Consider the following 18836-nt stretch of genomic DNA (forward strand, 5'->3'; position numbering starts at 1 on the left):
CCGATGCAGCTGTCTGTGTCCATAGATTTATCATTCACGTAAAATTTCCGACTGTTCAATGTGGCTATACATGCTCAGCATGGTCAACCATTTCCTCATCGTGCGAAGACTTCCTCTCCGATTCAACTTGCGATGTCTTCGGCTGAGAGTTGTTAACAGTGCCCTTGCTCAAGAGGCTTCCACCATCCCTCTGCTGCATCTCTTGCATTGGAGCTGGCTCGTCGTCGAATCCGGAGACCTCATAGTCAAAAACATTAACTTGCTGACGCTTCTCGGTCATCTCTGGCTGCTCGCTTTGCTGGGTTTCTGTACTGCTGGTTGGGGCCCAGGATTCCTCTTGGTCACTGTTGATGATGGTGGCAGTCTGGTCGAACTCAGCCTCAAAGGCGGCATTGTCTCTGTTCACGAAGCCCTGTTCTCGGTTAGCTAGAGACCAGATATGTGATCTTGCGCAACTTACCCGAAGTTGTGCTGGCGCAGGGTCCATCGGTGCCTTCATGGCATTCTCGCTTGCATAAACAAGTAATACAGATCTCCACTCGTCGCGGGCAGCTTGGAGCACTTCATCCTCCCGAACCTTCGAGGCGCTGTAGCCAACAACATCTCCATTCTGTGTTGTTGTGTTGTCTTCCTGGGCTTTCCGTTTCTCCGCTTGTCGGGTCTTTCCATCCTCCGTGGAATAGCTGATACGCCACCACTGGTCCCCGCTCTCATCTTCCATATCCATTAGGTCGGGGGAGCCTGCCTTTGCATTCGACAAAACATAAGTAATGTGTGGTTGAGTGCACACACCTCGTAGTGAGTACTTATACGTAGGGGGCTCGGAGGGCGATTCAGAAGGTTCAGTGAGTGTCTTGGAAATCTCGCGGAGGGATTTTACGGCGTTCTCCTTGCTAACCTCAAGCTCTGTTCTCGATTAGATAAGATTGGTTGCATGATGGTGCTAGCGGTTTTACCTTTGAGTTTTTCTTCGATCTTGGCGGCAATCGCTCGCAATTGCTCAGCAACTTGCTTCACATTCACAGTCGCCTCGCTGGAGGAATCGGCATTGCCTGACTTCTCCGGAACCACCACGGGAGCTGCTTCTGCTGCTCTCTCAAGCAGCTCCTTGACAGTGAGCTTGCCCACGGGATTCCGTGGGAAAGTGTAGTGGCGGATGAGTTTCTCAAAATTCCAAATTTCGCCCTGTATTTGCTGTCGCTTCAGGCGAAGTTCGCGAGCGAGATCACGACAGCTGCTGAGGTAACGATCTGGGTAAAACACAGGAGGAATCTTTACATCCACAGGGTTTGGCCTTTGTAGACAGTCGAGTTTGATGCATAGTACCTCTGCTATGTTTTCGATCCAAATATTCTCGAGCTCTTCCTCCGGTCCCTCGTTCCATAAAGCTCTATCTATGACCTCATATAGACTCTGGCCATGATCTGGTTCAACCGGAATTTCAAATGTGAAAAGATCTTTGGTGACGGGCTCATCGTAGTCATGAGATTGTTGCTTGTAGGCATGTGACGTGAAAATAGCTGCTAGCTGATTGTCGGGGTCAGCCCGAATGGCGGCGCCATGCCATGCTTCCAGAAATCGGGTGACCATCTCCTCTGAGTCGGAGGAGAACATCGAGAGACTTCGTATCCTTGCTAAGCTGTCGCTACTTCCAAAGGATCGTTTCGTGGAATCCATAAAGGCCATTAGACGCTGCGCTTCATGGATAACATCGTCCCAGTCGGCGTCTCGATTGCTATCATTCACTGTGACGATCTTGGGTAGGTTGATAGACTGCCCATTCCACCAGTGTGGCTCATGTCCGTAATCAAAAAGCGGTTTGTTTCGCAGAAGTAGCGCTTCCCTGGCGAGAGGAATCTCGTGGATAATGGTCAAGAATCCTCCTAGGTAAAGACCATCCTGGGTCGGGCGGATGAACGCAGGCTCACCCTCTGCTCTCCTGCGATCTTCCGGTTCGGGTCCAATCGTGACCTCTTCGGAGGACGTATTGAATAAAGTCATTGCCCAATCACCTTCCTCGTAGTGATCCCGAGTTGCCTTGCTGAATTGCGGCTGGCTACTCGATGTAACACCGATTTCCTGCTGTCCCAAGCCTGAGTTTAACGACATGGCGACTGCCTGTTGTAGCTCCTTTTCTTCGCGTTCCGCCAGGCTGAGACCCTGCCCGGTACCTGCTATGCCCTCGAATCAGTATTTGTCAGGGCCAATCACAGCTGAATTTCCAGTTATACCTTGTGGAGCCGTTGCTCCCGGTGCAGTCTTTTTATCCGTATCGTTCATATTCATTCGGGAGGGAGGACGCGAGGGCGGTGCTGTTGCGGGTATTGGGGGCGCATTGTCCTGCTGGGTAAAATCCCACGCTGAGGCGAGGTTTGTCAGTTCTCCGTCTCAACTCATGAAAGAGGTGCAAGCTTACAGCTAGCTCTTTTGTCATTGTAGTAGTTGTCTGCCTATTTAGAATGTCAGATTGTACCCAGACGATGCGCCATCGCGATTCAAGTTCACCTTCGGCTGAGGACCGGCCAGTTCTTCAAAGTAGGCGTTGATGGCTTTTTGTGAGTCGAGGTTATTAGCCTAAGACCGTGTTAGCTGGCAAGGTGTCGAGTGTAAGCCGAGTGTAAGCTGAGACCTTCAGAAAGTTGATAGCTTGCTCGCGCGTCGTGCTCGTGAAGCTGACAAAGTTCGCGATGGCGTCCTCGGTGGGTTCGGAAGCCATTTTGCAATGAGGAAATCGAGACGGGGACAATGAAAACAAAGAAAGGTCGAGAGGAGGGAAGACTCGCGCATCGGAGCTTCCCCACCACATGACGCCAAGCGTTCCGCTATTTTTGTCCCTTTGACCCTCTCTCTTTATAGATGTCTTCTTCTTTCAACACCCTCCAGCATTTTCATTCAGCTATGAACCGCGCTTCAAATATACTACCGGTCGCATCGCGAGTTCACGTCCAAAAATATATGCGCTTCACCACCCTTTCCAACCATAATGGCTTTCTCGAGGCCACGGTTCTCTTGGATTCGGGACAAAGCAATGCCTCCTAGCTCATTCAACATGTGCTGTAAGAGAGTCAAAATGACGGATTATAAATACTGTTCTATGTCCTTCATTGACTCCATTCCAGTCCCACGGCAATCAAGAGTTTTTCTATACTTGTTTCAAAATTTCTGTCATCTATAAATCCAGCTCGGTTCAAAGATGGCCGTCAAGATCCCTGTGACTGACAGGGTCCTCAGATCAAGGGTTAAACAGCTTGCCGCCCCCAAGGTCACTGCCGTGGTTAAACCAAAGGCCACCCCCAAGCCAAAGGCCGCCCCTAAGCCCAAAGCCGCCCCCAAGGCCAAGGCTACCCCCAAGGCCAAGGCTACCCCCAAGGCCAAGGCCACTCCCAGGCCTAAGGCTACTGAAGGTAAGGTCACGAAGGCAGAGGCCGCGAGGAAGGCCAAGCAGAGGGCTTGGTCACGGAGCACTGGAGGCCTAGCTAAGCTTGATTTCTCCCCAGCTAGGGGCTCGGAAGCCGCGCTACAATCGCGGGCAAACTCCGACGCTCTCGAGATCCTCTCAGCCATGTACTTTGACATCAATAGTTTGTGCAGCCTCCAGAGAATTGTACAAACAGAGAACGATTTTGCGGTCATCACACCCTGGCAGAACCAAATCGACGAAGCAAAAGATTCCGTTCACCTTGAAGTATTAAACTACGTCGAAAAATATGAAAAGCTCGAGAATGCACCCGCAGACGAAGAACACGGAATTAACAGACTGTATCAGTTTGTGGAGGCATATGGATGGAGGCTCCTTTCAATTTGTCTCCATGCCGAATCTTTCCGTCGAGCATTCAGAAATACTAAAGACAGGGTCTGGAATACACTGTTCTCATTTATTGGCGAGAATCAGCTCAGTCTCGAAGTTTTTGCAATTTCCCGTCAACTTCAGTGGCGTGACCCTCTCGAGTATGTTCGTGTGACAATCAAGAAACTTAACGGCTTACCATCCTTGATGGAGGCGCTTTCCGAGCAGCCTAATTGGGGATTTCAGATCACTCACCCGCACGATGTTGCCATTACACTCAATGGCGAGGTGCAAAATACATACTTCAGGGGTAAACCCCGAACCGTCATCTACGAGAATTTCTGGGATGCTGCGAAATGGGGTTCCCCGGATCCGACGCTCCGAGCATCGCTCACCAATGTTGTGGAATGTATCTTCTGCTTGAGTAAAGAGCCCTGCGCCTGTCGCTTGGTGCCCCTGGCAGGAGGCATGGTTGAGCTAAGGGAATACCCACTGAAGGGTATTGGCGTTCGTGCGCTAGCCAATTTCAGAAGGGATGACATTCTCGACGTGTTTGTTGGTGAAATATATCCATCCAAGGAGATTTGTGATGATGACCCGGATCAGGCTTATGCTCTCACTCAATTCCCCAATGAGTGTGATCCTGGTGTCGCAGAGATTCTTCCCCACTTCAAGGGCAATTGGACTCGGTTTATCAATCACTCGTGCCAGCCTTCAACGTGTTTCATGACTCGCCATGTTGGAGACCGAGTGGTAACAACAGTAGAAGCCATTCGCCACATCTCGGCCTTTGAAGAGCTTACTATCAATTATGGTGATAGTTATTGGGTGGGAGAAGACAGAGTGTGTCAATGCAAGCATTGGAATTGTATCTCTGGGGGTTTGAAATAAATCTGGCATCTGAGGTTTTGTTTTAGCTTGGAGTTTGGGTTTTGGTAAACAACCAAGGTTGTTAAATACATAGAATATTATCTGCTTCCATCATGCCAGCTCACGTACCTCAGAACCATCTTGAAAACAAAAATGTAGCTCGTTTTCATAACCTTCCTTGTCTCTCAATTTCCCCGCTATAACATCTTTTGTATCCACAGCCCAGTATTCAAATGCGATTCTTGAGAAATCAGATGGATCAGCACTCCGAGACTGCGAAGTAGGGGCTGCATGTTTGTGTCCGTTTCACACATTGTTGATATAGAAGAAGTGGGTCCTTGTTTACCAGCTTCAATAGAATGGGAGTTTGGCAGAAAAAGAATTTCAGGCAGTCCCTATTTAACCATAGGCATTATTATGGTGGCTTGTAGCTATATTTTCACAAAAAGGTGCCTTGGCAATCAAATGAGCAGAAAAACAACACGCTTATATAGTCGTCTTAAGCATGTTTGAGGAATGGAAACGATCGACAGTGGAAATAATCGGACGTGGTCTTGTCAGCTATCTTGATCATGGCATTTAATAGGTTCAAATTTAACGCCCGACTCTTTGAATGCAGGATCACGATATTTTATTGGAGTTGAATAGTTGAATACTTCCCAAGTTGGACGTCACCTCGGCTGGACCCGACCCCCCGCAGTTCGCTCATGCGGGGAAAGCTTCACTTCCCCATCTTCATCCCATTTTCAAAGCTCCCTCCAATTCACTGTTTTGGTCCGATTCTCACTTTATTTTGATCTGACCTAGCACTACTTTTCATTGTACAGGTTGCCAAATCTACATCGTCATACATTTACTGAGCGCATCATCCCTGCGAACTATGCAGCTGCGGTGATCACAAGCTAGAATCGGGATATGAACATGGGATACACCACGGTTCTCGTGGGCTTAGGCTCCAGGGCTCGCGTCAGCTGTCGGACAGCTTGCTTTGGGGGAAAGAGAACCCTTTACCCTGTGTCTTTAATCAAGAGGGGACTACTGACCGAGAGCTATGCTCGAGGCCCATCCGGTGTAAGTCACCACAGCTCTGGATTTATCCTAAGCCGCAACTAATTGTCATCTCTAACTAATTGCTCTTGATATAGCCTCCCTTGATCGAGTCTACAGTTGGAGAACACTTCGCCACGGTTGTGGCAGAATGCGGGGATAGAACAGCGTGAGCATTGCTCTACAAGCTTGAGGAATCCATTGAGATTCGAGATTAATAACTATTTCTCCCAGTGTCATTTCAAAGCATCAGAATGACCGAGCTACCTATGCTTCTCTAGACACCAAGAGCAATGCGCTTGCTCGAGGGCTAGAGTCAGTGGGCGTGCGCAAGGGAGAGCGAGTTGGAGTCATGCTTGGCAACTCGATGGAATATGCGGTGGTATGGCTATTCAGGATAGTGTTTGGAAGGCAAATACTCATCTCCGTGGACAGGCAACATACGCATTATTTAAACTCGGTGCCATTTTGGTAGGTTAACCTGCCATCACACGCGAATAGCAAGTCTGATAACTCGCCAGGTCCCCCTCAATCCGTCATTCAATGCCACACAAGTAATCGCCGCACTGGGTCATCTCGAATCGAGCCACCTTATTATAAGCACAGAGTCAAATCTTCCGCGAAAAGAACCTCGAAGCAACATTCCCTTGCTCCAGGAACTCATTACGGATCTTTCCAACTCGAAGATAGATTCTGCTTTGGTCCCCTCGTTGAAGCAGGTCATTCTTGTCGATAATTCCGAAGGCCGCGTGGATATATCTTCTTACAAAAGCATAACGCCGTACACATCCATCATGTCCCAGATCGCAGCAGATGGTCGCCCGCTTCCTCCTCAAGGTCTTTCACCATATGATATTGTGAATATCCAGTTTACATCAGGAACAACAGCGATGCCAAAGGCCGCTTGCCTCAGCCACCACTCTATTCTGAACAACGGCTCTCAGATTGGTGACCGCATGCTTCTCACCCCAAATGACATTGTGTGCTGCCCACCACCACTGTTCCATTGCTTCGGATGTATATTGGGATACATGGCTACAGCAACACACGGCTCAGCCATCGTTTTCCCAAGTGAATCCTTCAATGCGCGTGCTGCATTGAACGCAGTCCAAGAAGAAAAATGTACAGCTTTGTACGGGGTACCAACGATGTTCCTCGAAGAGCTTAGTCTGATTGAGAAAGGAGAGGTCTCTCAAGAGGGATTCCAGCATCTTCGGACCGGTATCGCTGCTGGAAGTAGCATCCCTGCTGAATTAATGAAGAAACTACACAGAGTGCTGAACCTCACCGAGTTGACAATTTGCTATGGAATGACCGAGACCAGCCCCGTATCGGCCATGACGACCACAGATGATCCTATTGACAAGCGAATCACCTCTGTGGGAAAACTCATGCCGCATGTTGAGGCCAAGATCGTGAATCCTGAAGATCACCGAAGTACCCAGCCTATTGAGACTCGCGGCGAATTGGTTGTTAGCGGTTACTTGCTCATGAAGGAGTATTGGGGCGATCCAGAGAAAACAGTAGAGGTCATGGTTCCGGACGAGGCTGGGAAAGTATGGATGCATGTATGTTCTACATCCCCTTCTTTTAGTCAAGCTGCTTCTCCTGACTCATACTTTTAGACCGGCGACGAAGCTTCCATGTCGGCAGACGGATATATCACCATCACTGGCCGGATAAAAGATCTTATCATACGTGGTGGCGAGAACATACACCCTCTAGAGATTGAAAACTGTTTGCTTGCCAACTCCGATGTGGCCGATGTATCGGTTGTTGGTGTTCCCGATGCGCGATATGGGGAGGCTGTGGCTGCCTTTGTGATTGCTCGTGATCATAGCATCAACAAAATTGGGGTTGAAGATATACAGCAATGGGTGCGTGATAAGCTCAGTAATCATCTCGGTGAGTCGACTCCCAGATAAATGTTTATCATTGCCAGCCTCTCAAAACTAACTTGAAAATGCGATATAATTTAGTTCCGAAGCATGTCTTCTTCTTGGGTCCTTTGGAACCTTTCCCTAAGACGGCAAGTGGTAAGATCCAGAAATTCAAGCTCAGGCAGAAGGCTCTCGAGCTTTTGGCATACAAGGCGGCAAATGCATAGATATGTTGAATATATGAAGCTATTCTTGGTGTATTAGTACTGGGCGTAGATATGACCTCCAGAGTGATGTAAGGCGATGGATTTATCACGCCAGTACTTGGTACCTATTGTAGATCCGTACTACCGTATATATCAAACCAATCAATATATATACAAGCAGGGCACCCCTTATGGCCTATAGATAGTATATATTTTAGTGTATCTCAGACAACTATACAGGGACTAGGCGCGAGGGCAATTTCGTAGATAATTTCCGGAATGGGAACGTGTTACTCTCGGAGACAGTTTGTCATGCAAGGGTCTGTAGTTTTTGTTTAAAAAAACAACAATTTGCAAGGGCCAGATAATTCCTAGGCTGTATTTGTCCTTTAAGACCTACAATAATCGGGAGAGGGCTCCCGAGGCCTAGCCATGGCCACAACTTCAAAGGCATGGCAGAAAGATCCTGACAGACATGAACAGGTCCAACATGATTGTGCCATGGCCCCGCTTCAATTTATAAAAGCAACTTTCAGAGATGCATGGCCACAGCAAACAGACTGCGTTTTGCCATCCCAGGCTAGAAGAGAGGCTGTCGACAGAGCAGGGATATGGAAGGTGGCGTTGTCCTTCTACTTAAAGGCCCTTTGAGAAGGAGAAACGGGTTGTTCGCCAATTCAGGGATGCCAAAACCCTGCGCCGTGCGGGTATATTCTGAAAGTGGTCATGACTGGCATCCAAAGCGAAGGAGCATGACTTGGCGTTTGGCCTAGGAGCAAGGTCACCAGTTCCTGTGGAGCTAGAAATCCTGAATGCCCGTTTCACCCTGAAGTCTCGAGCGGGCATCTTCCCCGCGAGTATTATCAACAACCCACTCAGGCTCCTCGTCCTCGAAATACTCATTCTGCGTATCAGACCAGTCATCGAGCTCATCATTCTCATCGACAGTCGTATAATCAAAATCAGAGTCGTTCCCCTGCACAAATCGCAAGCCCATCTCCCACTGCCAGCGCCGCTCGCCTTCTTCCTTGTTGGGGGGGATTTCATCACGATCCTCAGCAAGGATCTCCCCATCCGGGCCACGGGTGTAGCTCATCTCGGCATTGGGATTTGGGTGTGCGAGCGCATCGATTCTGGCTTCAGATCGCAAGAGGTCCGCCTGTAGGACACCTGAGAACCCCTTCGCTCGCCCTGCGTCCTCTCTTTCCTGCGGTGTCTGGAATCGGCGGATCAAGCGATCGTATAGTAACGGGTCTGTAGAGAAGTCGGGCAAGATTAGTACTATGTTTTTGTTTATTTTGTATGCTTGGCCAGCTAGAGCCCGCGATAGGTCAGGCCATAAGTGTCAGTTGGCAATGGGAAGAGCAGGCGGACCGGCTAGCTCGAGCTCCGCCGAGAAGTATTCTGGGTGCAGGTCCAGATACCGCTTGCGGCGGTTTTTGACTGTGATCGCATGGTTATGTGTACTGGATTCGCCTCTATCTGTAAACCCCGAATCCATAGGGAAAAGTGGCATCTTGGTGTGTTTCAGAAAGTGGAGGGGAGTTGAAGTTGGGAACGCGGAACTCGGCGGCAAAAGAGCTTCTCTCCGTAACTTTTTTTTTAATCTCGATACTGTTTTTTGTCTGGTCTGAACGTGTAAGTCAATGATCTGTTTTGAATTGTGTGAAGCTTCTTGAGCTTTGAATGTCTCTTGTAGTGAGAACAGGCCACAGTTGCAGGTGCTAACAAGCTCGCAGATGCGCTATCTTGACTGATTCCGCGCTTGCCACCAATATCCAAAGCTGCATCAGCTGGAAACCATGCCTTCTGTCGAGGAGTTCATACGGCAGGTCGATGGCCGGCGGTTTGGCTCCGGCGTGGCCTTGCTGGTTATTCTCGCCTTTTACTCGCCCCTTTCCAAGCTGATCCTATCTCCAACATATGGATCCTTGCCTGCTGAAATCTTCCATGCCTATGGAGTCGCCATCTTTGGCGGAGCCGGATGGTTCTTGAAAGACATTATCCCAAAGCGCCTGGGCCGTGCTGGTGGCTATTTGCTCCCCGTGCTGGCATTCTGGGTTCCAACTCTCCAGTATTTCATGAAGCAGAAAAGCTCCTCGCTGGGTAACCCACTCGGTCCAGTCATCACGGAGCTGTGTGGTTACTATCCTCTGGTACTCCTCACAGTGGCCTATGCCGGAAAGCTAATCCAGACTGCTCTGAGACTTGAGTCGCAGGGCGACCTGGTAGCTGAGCATGTTCCCCTGCTGGGCACCTACATTTTCTATTCAATTGGCGATCACTTTGCAAACATGGTCTTGCACTGGATCGTTGGTACCACCTTCTTGTTCACCAGAGTTGGAATGCAAATGATCCTCGCGGTCTGTTACTCTGCAATCCTTCCGTCCAAATTGCTGGTTCTAGCCATTCCTTCCGTGATCTTTTCATTCACCTCAAATGTTCACTTTGCTGGAATTAGTGGCGTGAACTCTGCTATTGAGCACGAAGGATACTCCCTTGTGGCACGTCATGAATCCACCACTGGCTACATCTCTGTGTTGGATAATCACAATGATGGATTCCGAGTTATGCGCTGCGATCACAGTCTGCTCGGTGGGCAGTGGACCAAGTTACCTTCAGGCTACCGGCCCGAGGTGGAAGATCCCATCTACGCTATCTTTGCCATGCTCGAGGCCGTCCGTTTGGTTGAGCCGGACCATGGCGTTTCCCGCGTTGATGCCGATAGCAAGGCGCTGGTCATGTAAGAATCTCCTAGCAAATATTAGAAGCTATTAACTGACAGACAAAAAGTGGACTTGGAATTGGCACAACGCCTGCTGCACTCATCAAGCACGGTATTGAGACAACTATCGTCGAAATCGACCCTACCGTGCACAAGTACGCGATTCAATATTTCAATCTCCCACCGAACCACATCCCTGTCATCCAGGATGCCGTCAGATACGTCAAGAAAGCTCAATCTTCCTCTAAGCCAATTCAGTACGACTACATCGTCCACGATGTATTCACCGGCGGTGCCGAGCCAGCCGAGCTATTCACTTACGAATTCCTCAAAGGCCTTGAAGCGCTTCTCAAGGACGACGGTGTCATTGCCATTGTAAGTCCAACCAAGCCATGCATCCCACCATACAAGCATACTAACGAATCAAAAACCAGAACTACGCCGGAGACCTAACCCTGTACCCAACTGGCCTGGTAGTCCGCACCATCCAAGCCGTTTTCCCATCATGCCGTATCTTCCGCGAACAAGCACCCGTCGGATCCGACGATAACACCGACTTCACCAACATGGTCCTTTTCTGCAAGAAGAGCGCCGGGACCCCGCTTCGCTTCCGTGACCCTGTCCAGGCGGACTTCTTGCGCAGCAAGTCTCGTGAAAGTTATCTCGTTCCTAAACATGAGCTTGACCCTGCTATCTTTGCCTCTTACCCCAAGAATGGTAGGGCCATCTTGTGGGAGAAGGAGGTGGGTAGATTGCATAAGTATCAGGACCGTAGTGCTTTGGCACACTGGGCGATTATGAGGAAGGTTTTGCCTGATGCCGTTTGGGAGAATTGGTGAGCTATTCGTTCGCGGCTTTTGAATAAAATTTGAAGGCGGGAACTGTGTTTGTTCCTATATTGTATATCTATATATTAAGGAATTGACTGTCTTAGACCACTTCTACCCCATATAGCAAGTGGAATAACTAGATATCCCGGTACAATGAAGCACAAATTGGGGACCATCGTTCACAGTGGCGATGCCAGTAAGTACCGAGGTCACTCTACGTACCACATTTCCTCTACCGGGTGAGGTTTCCTATCTCAGCAGCCACTTTTATGAAAGTGCTCAAAGTCAGGATCATAAATTCCAACCCTTTATTTCTTTAACGTGTTAACTCTCTAAAAACCTGAATATAGTACCCTGAAAAACAAAGAACCACGGAACGGGAGCCCAGGTTCGTATTCCCCAGATCTCTTGATATAGAGAGCACATGACGACACCCGAGCAGATGACATTCACAGTTCTGCTAACTTTCGCCCAAACAATCATCGAGCCTGTCTGGCACGCCACAACAATAGGCAAAAAAAGCCACTAATAGGTCATTGTCAATATAAGCTGGTTTTCCTCCATATGGACTCCTCATCATGTCGTCACTGGATATCTGTACTGTCCAATCTAATACGAGGTTCATCGAGGCAAAACATGGCTACGAGATATATAAGCCTGTTACTGGGCTCGTGTTCACAGGAACAACCCGGAATTATCTATATTTCGAATCACTTACTCATTATTCTATCCCAACAGATTATTTTCCATGTCGAACTTCATGCACAAAGTCAAGGACGCCATGACTGATCATGACAAGGATACAGCCCGTGACAAGGATACAGCCCGCGGCTTCAGGGGTCAAGATAACCAGGGATCCTCCAATGCCCCCGGCCAAGGCTCCGATATGAACCAGAACAGATCGTCTGGCGTGGGTTCTAACAACCCTTACGGCTCTGGGTCACGCTCCGGCGACCCTAACTACAACGGTTAGTCCCCCAAAGACTTCACCTAAGCTTTTTCGATAAGCTGATCGGATATGTAGACACCCAGAATCCAACTGATTCATCCCGTACTGGGATGGGCGATCAGGGCGGCCGTTCTGGCGACTATGGATCGACAGAAACGGGCGGAGGTGGTTCCAACGTCAATGCTGGTCCGCATGATTCAAAGCTGGCTAACAAGATGGATCCTCGCGTCGATAGTGATATGGGTAAGCCAAGCCGAGCTCTAAAACCCAAAAAGAAGTCAAGCTAAAGAGTATAGACAACCGCGCTGCACGCGGAACTGGAAATACAAACCCCCAACAGTCCGGCAACGCCCCTAGCAACCCATCCAGAGGCGTCGACAACCATGAAACTAGCGAAGATGACTATAACAAAGCAACGCAGGAAAAGACAGCCAAATCCCAACCCGGCAGCTACGGCAGCAATCCAATGGCCAACGAGGAAAGCCATACCACCTCGACGCAGGAGCATAAATCCCACGCCGCTACTAGCCACACCATGCCCTGCCAGACAAATTTGCAAAATGAGGAGGGCTTTGAAAACCGCGGCGAGCCAAATTTCGGCGGTGATGCGGCTGGTGGTAGTAGCTACGCCTCAGGCGGGCAACAGCAGCCATCTCGTGGTCAAAATGATGACCCCAACCCCGTAAACAAGCTTGATCCTAGAGTTACCCGCTCGAGTGGGCAAGCTAATGTTGGCAATCAGCGGGGTGGGTACTAGGTTTGTTTTAGGTTACTGTGATTAGTTATGTTCTGTTGAATATGTAAAACCCCCAAGGGCAGAATGTGATGTGGCAGAAATAAGTGCTGTAAGAGGCGCAAGAAAATATGTACTTCGTCTTGAGTCTTTTCCAAAAAAAAATGAAGTCTGAGTTTGATCTTCTTACAAACGTAAGCTATGTAGTTATAAAAAGAAACTTCCCAGGACAGCCTACTACCTGTGAGGCATCTCTTGATTCTGTACATATAACATACTAAGGATTTTGTGTGATTCACTATGAGCAGGCCGATCACGGCAATACAATCATGAGCTACTGCTCCGAAAGCGGTCATTTCCCGGCGTTAACTTCACTGGTCTTTAGACTCTATGTATAATTTCTGTTAACGTTACTGCTGGTATAAGGATGAATGGCACTGAATCTTTCATTATCTTGCGATATCAAAAGAATAAGCGTAGGAAGGGAAAAGCTAAGAAGTGGTAGAGGAAAACGAAACAGCTGAAATCAGAATCACAAAGTCTTCATATTGGTATCATTATCTAACACCTGCCGAAAAGCCATAGAACCTCCACACCCGGGGAAATCACAACGACCGGCATCCCCCACAGCCAAAGAACATCTAAGACCTATATTCTCCACTATCGAACCACCGCGCCTAGTGCACAGGATGAGACTAGGCCTCCAGATTATGTACGCGCAAAGAACTAAAATAACAGCAAGAAACGAAATCATTAGGCAGAAGGACTCCCACGGGGACTGGCGCCGCCTTTCTTGACCAGGCCAGCAAAGAAGTTAGCCAGGGCTTGATTGTGAGCTTTCTCATCGCCAGTGTTTGGCACAGGGCTTTCCTTCTTTTGGGTCCGACTGGCTTCGCGATCCTGGGTAAGTAAAGTAATTTAGCTTAACGTCTAGGCGGGCGAGGGTGTCGTATTAGTGGATGTCTTACCCGAAGTTTCTTAAGCATGTCATCGGCGTCAACTTGGATTCCTCCCATATTAAACTGCACAGGACCGATGTGCTCGTTGACTTTGCCTTCGTCGTCCATTGGGGACATTTCCAGTTGGGGGGTTGCTTGGTTTGCACGGTCCTTTTCGTCTTCGGCTTTGAGCTTTTCTAGGACTTCCACTTGGCTTGAGAGGAAAGCTTGGATGTCAGAGGTTTCGATTTCGATCTTGGTTCCGTTGCTGTTGCTGTTGGGGTGGGCGATGGTTGTGTCTCGTTTGGGGTCATGGATTGTTTGTTCGAAGACTCTTACGGCGCTTGTACCGTCTTCTCCGGGGCCGTTATCGCTCTCTGGGGGTTGGTCGATTGGCTCAGGGGGATCTTGGATCTCGATTGACCACGCTGTTGACACTCCTTCCATGTCGAATCCTTCCCGAATGATTCGGATCTTACCCCACGAGTCCCAGTTAGCTGGTACCAGGATCTTGTCGCGGTCGATCACATTATGTTTTAATGATTGTCTCTTCAGAAGAGAGTGTATGCCCAGTGAAGAGTGAATCAGACTCTGAAGAGAGTTGGCAAGGAATGGAGTGGTGTAGATTAGCGATGCGCCGTCTGTATGGCGTTAGAAAATAGCTCAGTTGATTGGCCAGAAGCGATGTATAAAAGTGCTCTTACGCTTTAGGAGAATGGTTCGGAGGAACTGAAGAATGAAGTCGAACTGCTCTTCATGCCATCCGTGTTCCTTCTCCAATTTCTCGATCTTGTCCGCCTAGATATATCAAAAGTCCATATTAGCAAGCAACCCCCGGTAGCCGGATTCAAAGCTGGAGTGACATACCCCTTGGCAAACAACACACATTGGGACACCAAGGCCCTCATCCCATTCACCAGGTCCTAGAGGTATCGTGACCTGACCACCCGAAGTCGACAAGCCGCCTGCAGCCGCAGAATTGGCATCCAGTCCCCTTTTGCGATCGCGCCACTCCGTCATTGTCTCTTCCATAACGATTTTGGTTTCATCGTCGAGTGAAACAAGCACTGTACGTAAAAGACGGACCCATTCTCTAAGTCTTCGGATCCATGTCCATGGGTCAGACCAGTCCATAAGGATCACAACCAGCGTTTCCGGCACGGACTGTGGGGTCAGGAGTGGTTTGAGGAGGGGTGCGAATGATAGCGAGGGTTCGGACAGGAGGTAAGCTGAAACGCGTGCCAGGGTATCTGCAGTGGAAATTGTTAACATGGAATCTGCTATACAGAGACTGCATTGCTCATGTACCTTCTTGATCGGCATCGAGGACATCTCGATATGTGTAACCAAGCGCAAACTGATTGGCAATCGGTGGTGTTTTCCCTGTAGCTTTGCGCTTCTCGTTCACTAAGCCAGAGCCATCGGAGGCGTCTGCAGAGAAAGACTCTAGGAATTCCCGTTGGCTTTCCGGTGTGCCGCCTATCGTTGAGCTGTTAGTGGCATGTCCAACAATCGAAATACGGGACCAGTAATGAGCGCGAGTAGGCATGGAATGCCCCAAGGAGACGCTAACGTACCTAGCACTAGCAAATTCTTCTCAGGCAAGCGCTTTCCATTGGCAACACTGTCTAATAGAGAGGACCAAATGTTCTTCTTGGAGCCATCTTTGCTGGTCGGTCGACTGTTTGTACCGGCCGCCTTCGACCCGTGCGGACTGGAGGACATCGTTTGGTCTCGTCCCACCATGCCTCAGAGGGCATTCACCCAGGTTCCTGTCTATGTCGAAGCACAGGGAGATATGCGCGTGGAAAGGTTGAGTCGAGGTGGAGGTGCAAGATGGTGTCAGGGGAATCCGAGGGGTGTAGGGGGAACGAATTGTAGGCGGTCCAGCGAGTAGCAAGCCCGCTCGCAAAAGACTCTTGAAGATAGCGCACACAAGAGGAGTCTGTGGTTGTGCACGTCGTCTTCGATCGAGCAGGGGGTTAGTTTGCAGCGTAAACAATTATTACGGTTCCGCGGCTCCACATTTCCTCTCTCCAACTTCTGCGCTCCAACTTTCCCTCTCCCACCTCACCATGAATTCCATTCGCCAGGTTCAGGCGCTCAATAAGCGCGAGCTTGAAAATGCCATGTAAGTCTTGCTTAGCTTGTTGAAGCTGTTTTCCTGGCTAACCCTGCCTGGACGTGCAGACCCCCAGAGGCATCATGGCACGCGGATTACCGAGACACAGCTTATATCTACATCGGCGGGCTTCCATTCGATCTATCTGAAGGAGATGTCGTCGCTATCTTCTCGCAGTACGGAGAACCAGTACATATCAAACTAGCTCGCGACAAGGAAACCGGCAAGAGCAGAGGATTCGCCTGGCTCAAGTACGAAGACCAGCGCAGCACAGATCTAGCCGTGGATAACCTCGGCGGTGCGAGTGTGCTGGGACGCTTGCTTCGTGTTGATCATGCCCGTTACAAGCGACGGGACGACGACGAAGAGGAGGAGAACAATGTCGCTAAGTTGATGGGAGATTCAACTGCCACCGAGAATAAGGGTAGGGATGATGACCGCAGCCGGAGGAGGATCACTGAGAAAGAAGAAAGACGACCAGTCTTGAAGGAAGAGAAGGAGCTAGACGAGTTGATCCGAAACCATGATGAGGAAGATCCGATGAAGGAGTTCCTTATTGAGGAGAAGAAAGAAGAGATTGCGCGCGCAATCGACGCATGGAACAGCAGCCAAAAGTCTGCTAGACGACGCCACGGCAGTAGGGAACGCTCCAGCCGGCATCATCGCCGTCATCGTTCTCGTTCTCCGCATGAACGACGGCATCGGGATGAGCGCTCCCCCGAAAAGGAGAGGCGATCTCGCTACAGATCATCAGAAAGAGAGGAACGACCACGGGGGGATCGGTCATCGAGAAAGTCGCGCTCGCCAGAGTCCCGAAGACATCGAACTGATCGGGATAGACATGAGCGTCGTCCTTGAAACATGAGATATCATTACTATTCTTTGCTATTCACTCTCGAGTTTGTGGTATCATGTACGTCGCTGCATTCATGTTCGTTCCTCTGGTATCCTACTGCAGCTTCGGTCACTCTCTCCCAAAGCGCAGTCCGGAACTCAGCTTGGTGCTGATGACGCTTTGTCCGGCTGCAGACAAGGTGTCGCAATGCTTGGGTTTGGGGTGAATCACATCGGGGGTTTGAGATCAACTGAGATGTTTTCCATATCTCAAGCGCCACCAAGATATCTCTTCCAACCATCCCGCACACAATATCTCTTGCCTTCCTCGCCCTCTCGAATTACAAACTTCTCCCAGCGACCGTCTCTTCCAGACCCAATAACCAAGACGGTCTGATCATCGCACCAGCCTATCAGGCCTTTCTGAGGTCGTCCTATTGAAGACCCAATTGGTGGCACATATGGCGATCCTGGGGTGGCTTCTCCACCCATCTCGAAATGCGCATTGGCAAATGAGTACTCATCCGAGAAGACTCGAGGCAGAAGGGGAATCCTGCCGAGGAACCCCCACTTGTGGCTAGTAGCTGGTTCCTCAGACGCTGGTGCCGGCGACTGGCTGCGCCTTGTGACATGTTGCTGGTGGGAGAGATCAAAGATGTGGAGTGTCGATTTGTCGGATGTCACTGCCAGCAAGTTATTGGATGGCGAGAAACAAACGGAGAATATCACTGCATGGTCAACACCCCGTCGCAGTTCTCCCATTTTTGTACAGTTTCCGGTAGCGAAAATCCGAATCAAGGTTCCCTATGCATATGTCAATGACCACCCGTAGATAATCGCAGCCTACAAGACCTTACCGCTTCACTCGCTGTTGCCAGCAATTTTCCATCTGGGCTCAAGGCCATCGCTCGTAGCGGCGTACTATGTGCCGGGATAATGCTGATGTTGCCAGTCTCTAGTTCTATCATCTGAACCTGTCCCGGAGACCGGCCAGGAAAGGCGAGCACCTTTTGATCAAGACAGGCCAACCCAAGAGGGTTGTCTGAGGTTTCGAAAACTGATTGCTTTTGTGGGGGATTCGAGAATGCAAAAACATGGACGCTATTTAGTAGCACGACGACGATCTTCGATTTTGATAGACGCACGCCGAGGACCGAGGTGCGGAATTCAAGCGTTATGGCCGCTTTCTGCTTTGCATCGTCCCATATAATCAACTGCAGGGCAATTCCGTGAGTTCTCTATGCTTCGTCCAGATTGCTAGAGAAGGCGCACCTTATTCTGCGGGAACTTGGGGTTCTTCCCACCCCCGACGATTGCTAGGTAGTTTGACTGGCCCAGCATTTCTGCTACACCGATTCCTGCATTGAAATCTGAGGTGCAAATGGGTGAGTGGGGATGTGATTCGAACATACGCTGAACCAAAGGGCAAGTACTCACCTCGTGATACTTTAAGCTCGCACGGGTTGGCATTGAATACTGCGCAATATATCTTTAGCCTCGGTTTCATGATTTTTGTTGGAATCACAGCTCCTGTGTGGAGCTACGAGCTGGCTTAAACATCTCTTACCGCAAAACCCAGTGTCCAAGCCCACGGAGAAACAGCTACTGTCATGGTTGAATGTGGCGGACAGTGAGTATGGCCCGATGGACTCATCGATAACCTGGCGTGTATTCATAGCTGAGGTGCCCACCAAGCATAGCTGGAGCAAGAGACTAAACAGCTCAAGCAGGCCCTTCAACCCTTCAGTTAACAATAAGAGGTTGATGTACAAGTACAGTATAGGGTTCCCCGGAGACGATAAGATGCGGGCGAGCTACCTCAGGCACTAACTTACCTAATCATACGGTGGCCAGCAGCGACCCACCACTCCTTCAACCCCTGAGTGCTGCGTATCTTCAGTTCAGCAGTCAAGCT

The 18836-nt window shown here is 49.6% G+C and overlaps 8 protein-coding genes across 8 annotated transcripts; 4 read left to right on the top strand and 4 right to left on the bottom strand.

Moving 5' to 3' along the window:
• Positions 1-64: 64 nt before the first annotated feature.
• On the bottom strand, positions 65-2716 carry PENARI_c002G10972 (ubiquitin-associated-like domain-containing protein; the record flags this gene model as incomplete). The annotated part of the gene is made up of 7 exons (XM_022627889.1): positions 65-412; positions 461-906; positions 957-2174; positions 2232-2360; positions 2417-2450; positions 2506-2574; positions 2630-2716. 7 exons carry the CDS (start codon positions 2714-2716, stop codon positions 65-67), a joined length of 2331 nt encoding a protein of 776 aa, XP_022492405.1.
• A 477-nt stretch (positions 2717-3193) lies between these two features.
• PENARI_c002G04603 (uncharacterized protein) lies at positions 3194-7811 on the top strand (the record flags this gene model as incomplete). The annotated part of the gene is made up of 7 exons (XM_022627451.1): positions 3194-4615; positions 5803-5873; positions 5939-6086; positions 6140-6175; positions 6226-7272; positions 7330-7609; positions 7684-7811. 7 exons carry the CDS (start codon positions 3194-3196, stop codon positions 7809-7811), a joined length of 3132 nt encoding a protein of 1043 aa, XP_022492296.1.
• Positions 7812-8589: 778 nt separating this feature from the next.
• On the bottom strand, positions 8590-9306 carry PENARI_c002G07136 (uncharacterized protein; the record flags this gene model as incomplete). The annotated part of the gene is made up of 2 exons (XM_022627620.1): positions 8590-9044; positions 9165-9306. 2 exons carry the CDS (start codon positions 9304-9306, stop codon positions 8590-8592), a joined length of 597 nt encoding a protein of 198 aa, XP_022492762.1.
• Positions 9307-9592: 286 nt separating this feature from the next.
• On the top strand, positions 9593-11354 carry PENARI_c002G10227 (spermidine synthase; the record flags this gene model as incomplete). Its single annotated transcript, XM_022627834.1, has 3 exons — positions 9593-10533; positions 10584-10890; positions 10950-11354. The coding sequence occupies 3 exons, from the start codon at positions 9593-9595 to the stop codon at positions 11352-11354; spliced, it is 1653 nt and encodes a 550-aa protein (XP_022492431.1).
• A 739-nt stretch (positions 11355-12093) lies between these two features.
• On the top strand, positions 12094-13051 carry PENARI_c002G05973 (uncharacterized protein; the record flags this gene model as incomplete). Its single annotated transcript, XM_022627547.1, has 3 exons — positions 12094-12313; positions 12370-12537; positions 12591-13051. The coding sequence occupies 3 exons, from the start codon at positions 12094-12096 to the stop codon at positions 13049-13051; spliced, it is 849 nt and encodes a 282-aa protein (XP_022492326.1).
• A 729-nt stretch (positions 13052-13780) lies between these two features.
• On the bottom strand, positions 13781-15690 carry PENARI_c002G01981 (dynein family protein; the record flags this gene model as incomplete). Its single annotated transcript, XM_022627274.1, has 6 exons — positions 13781-13927; positions 13996-14606; positions 14670-14763; positions 14833-15215; positions 15274-15444; positions 15543-15690. 6 exons carry the CDS (start codon positions 15688-15690, stop codon positions 13781-13783), a joined length of 1554 nt encoding a protein of 517 aa, XP_022492554.1.
• Positions 15691-16040: 350 nt separating this feature from the next.
• PENARI_c002G11566 (IST3 family RNA-binding protein) lies at positions 16041-16945 on the top strand (the record flags this gene model as incomplete). The annotated part of the gene is made up of 2 exons (XM_022627931.1): positions 16041-16096; positions 16156-16945. 2 exons carry the CDS (start codon positions 16041-16043, stop codon positions 16943-16945), a joined length of 846 nt encoding a protein of 281 aa, XP_022492801.1.
• Positions 16946-17191: 246 nt separating this feature from the next.
• PENARI_c002G10795 (phosphatidylinositol-3,5-bisphosphate binding protein HSV2) lies at positions 17192-18262 on the bottom strand (the record flags this gene model as incomplete). The annotated part of the gene is made up of 3 exons (XM_022627875.1): positions 17192-17725; positions 17779-18135; positions 18194-18262. 3 exons carry the CDS (start codon positions 18260-18262, stop codon positions 17192-17194), a joined length of 960 nt encoding a protein of 319 aa, XP_022492528.1.
• Positions 18263-18836: the final 574 nt, after the last annotated feature.

This window comes from Penicillium arizonense (genome assembly GCF_001773325.1).
Source record: "Penicillium arizonense strain CBS 141311 chromosome Unknown PENARI_contig002, whole genome shotgun sequence".
NCBI classification, from domain to species: domain Eukaryota; kingdom Fungi; phylum Ascomycota; class Eurotiomycetes; order Eurotiales; family Aspergillaceae; genus Penicillium; species Penicillium arizonense.